The 2943-nt window shown below is 44.2% G+C and overlaps 1 protein-coding gene across 1 annotated transcript; it reads left to right on the top strand.

Moving 5' to 3' along the window:
* Positions 1 to 363: 363 nt before the first annotated feature.
* On the top strand, positions 364 to 2511 carry LOC148036795 (ricin B-like lectin EULS3). Its single transcript, XM_087675684.1, has 5 exons — positions 364 to 518; positions 806 to 1035; positions 1235 to 1357; positions 1663 to 1921; positions 2093 to 2511. Coding segments are annotated over exons 2-5 (546 nt in total). The 5' UTR covers positions 364 to 518; positions 806 to 873; the 3' UTR covers positions 2095 to 2511.
* The last annotated feature ends 432 nt before the right edge of the window (positions 2512 to 2943 follow it).

The following is a 2943-nucleotide window of genomic DNA, read 5'->3' on the forward strand; positions in this document are numbered from 1 at the left end:
AAGAACAGGCCATGTGGTTGGAGAAGGTTCAGGACCGCACCACTTCTTGTCCTCCAATCTTATCATCGAGTATGAGTCATGCTGCTCTTCGACAAGGGGGAGTAGCGGGTTTGTAATCGAGGGCTATCTTGTTAGTGGCCACTTACCCTAGTCACCTTAACGTTGGAATGCAAAGTAGCGACTAAACGTGTGGCAGCACTCTAAGGCCCTTCTGATTTACATGTGCTTTTGCTCCCTCCATGGAAAAGATAAGGGTCCATCATCCAATCCAAATAAACTTTCCTTTTTATGATACGACTCACGGGCTTTGGTGGGCACCCAAGGTGCCTGCCCTCGCGACTCGCTTCTGTGGACACGTGCGCTCTTTAGTCTCACAAACAACCAACAAAGCGCATCCACCTGTCCACCATCTCCCCTCCCTCTCTCTCTCTCTCTCTCTCAAATGTGCTTCACATAAAGACCATGTACCTCCGCTCCGTCTCTCGTCTTCCTTGCACCTTTGTGAATTTTCTGAGCAGGTGCAGATCTTCCCACCCTCTTCTGTATGCCTCAATGTGTGTTCAGTCAGTCATGGCTTGATTCAGCTTGGCTTAAGGCGCAGTTTTGCTTTGATGTATTTCTGCACCTGTATTGGGTACCACGTATTGTATCATGTGATTCATTCAATCGACCGCATTTGACAGCGGTACCGCAGTATGCAGATTGTAGATTGCATGGATGCGATTGTCTTAGCATTAGTATGGGTATAGATTAATGTGTTAGCATGAGAGCAACAAGATCTAATAACGAGGGGTCGTGCTTGCAGGTTTTTGTAATTTTGCTGTGCATAACACCCTTCTGTATATACTACCGCTACCGTGTTGAAAAGGCATCATGGAGTATCGCCACCATCCGCCCCATCACCATGGAGGCTACAATGATGTGCCTCGCGGACAGCTTGTCAAGATCTTTTGCAAAGAAGGGAAGACATACAACCTCGCGGTCCGCAACGACCATCCGGTTTTGGTACCGGCAGACTCTGAGGATCCCACCCAGGTACTGATCTGTCTTCTTACGAGGGAAGTTTGGGTAGGGAGGTACATGCCATCTCTGTTTTGTGCTATGGCTTAAATGCCTTTTTGCCTGCAACAAAACTGTTTTGTGCTGTGGCCTTATGACTTTTTCTTTTGCCTCGAACAAAACCGTATGTGTGTATTACCATGTTCATGCTTTTGTTAATGTGATCAATTTACAGCTGTGGATCAAAGACAACTCCTTTGGGGAGCGCACAAAAGACAACTATGGGTCACCCGCATTTGCTCTGATCAACAAGGCAACCAGGAAAGTCTTAAAACATGGCAAAGAAAAGGGTCATCAGGTACGATCATCTCATCATCATAACAGCAGCACACGCATGCTGTTGGTAAAATGTTCCGATTGCGCTTTGTTGGCTCTGTAATTGTACTTCATAGGTGCCGCAGTTTGATTGTTACAGATGCACATGCATGCAGATGAACTTAGGCAGTCAAGAAAGTGCTGCAATTGCACAGTAGTCCAGTATAATTCCGTGATCTCACAGTATGTATCTGCACTGCACTTTGTATCGTAGGTGAATCGGCATGCATGTGTAGGTCATCTATATTACCGTGCAACTGCACTACAATGATAGTTTTGATTTTACAGGTGATGGTAGTGGATTTTCAACCAGGTGTTCTGGATGAAGACATTCTGTGGACTGAGAGCCAGGACTTTGGAGAGGGTTTTAAGACAATTCGCATGGCAAGTGACACCCTCCTCAACTTGACACTCTTCCACAAAGACGAAAAGAAGTCATTCTTCCATCACGGTGACAAGTCTGAGCATGAGGTGAAGGAAGGCACTCCGTTAGTACTCGACACCTGGCATGAACATGACCGGCAGCTATGGAAGATCTTTCCACTTTGTAAGTAGTTTCTGAATGGTTCATATGGGTCATGCCCAGTGGTAATTGTCGGTGGTGAATGATGATTTGTTGGCTGCTCATGACCGGTGCTGAATGGGTTGATGAGGTTATTATGGTTGACTGATGTAGCTTGCTTGTGCTGAAGATGGTTTCTTGCTGTGGTACTGGCAGGAACAAAGTCCCGTGTGTTGCTTGAGAAGCCTGGAGATATGTAGAGGGCAACTGCACCTTGCAGTATACAATAAGAGGAGATGTGTTCAGGTCTTGGATCACTAGCTGCAGCAAATATGTTCAATTCTTCTTGCCTTGATGCTCGGATTTCTGCAAATGTTGATCGATCTCATCTGTGGACGATTGGGTTGCTTCGATGCAAGAGTGTTTTTTACTAATTTCAATAAGGGGTTTGTTTGACTGAAGACAGCACCTCGTGACTTGCCAATGGTTGACACTGAGATGTTTAATACACCTTTGCTTTCTGTAAATTTTGCTATCTGAAAACTGTTTTTAGACCATGTTTTGTCTTTACAATATATCTGCTTGCTAATGGCTGACGCTTGAGGTGTCTGATAAGATACAGCTTGCTTTTTGAAATTCGTCATCAAAGTATTACTTGGTCTTATTGGGCGATGCTTTTCTCAGTAAGCTCTAGTATTTTCTGATGTGATTCGAGGCTTACCATGACATGCTAAAAGGGTTCGAAAGCAAAAATTCAAATGGCTTGTGTAATGGTGTAATTCTTTGGAAATAAATTCACATGAGCCTACTGCATCTGCTTGTCAACAATTGGAATGTATCGTAAAAGAGTTTTCTTAGTGCGGTAACAATTTATGGATTGTAACTAGCAAATCCTATCCCATTTTCGCACTTCCAAAAGAGGGTCTAATTCCTACAAAGCCACAAGACCTACACAATAACTTATAGGGCCCTTAGAATAGCCTAGGTTGTTATATGATTCCTCATGTATGATGTGAACCTAGATGCTTGTTTCTAGCTCAAATTATGATGCAAACCACCTCTTTCCA

This window comes from Lygodium microphyllum, chromosome 4 (genome assembly GCF_053477565.2).
Source record: "Lygodium microphyllum isolate KBCC chromosome 4, Lygodium_microphyllum_v1.1.10, whole genome shotgun sequence".
Classification (NCBI taxonomy): Eukaryota; Viridiplantae; Streptophyta; class Polypodiopsida; order Schizaeales; family Lygodiaceae; genus Lygodium; species Lygodium microphyllum.

What these genes read in the sequence shown, in the direction of transcription:
- LOC148036795 (XM_087675684.1), top strand. Translation starts at nt 874, where the DNA reads ATGGAGTATCGCCACCATCCGCCCCATCACCATGGAGGCTACAATGAT. An exon ending in ACTCTGAGGATCCCACCCAG is followed by an intron (nt 1,036 to 1,234) that starts GTACTGATCTGT and finishes ATCAATTTACAG; the next exon opens with CTGTGGATCAAAGACAACTC. An exon ending in GCAAAGAAAAGGGTCATCAG is followed by an intron (nt 1,358 to 1,662) that starts GTACGATCATCT and finishes TTGATTTTACAG; the next exon opens with GTGATGGTAGTGGATTTTCA.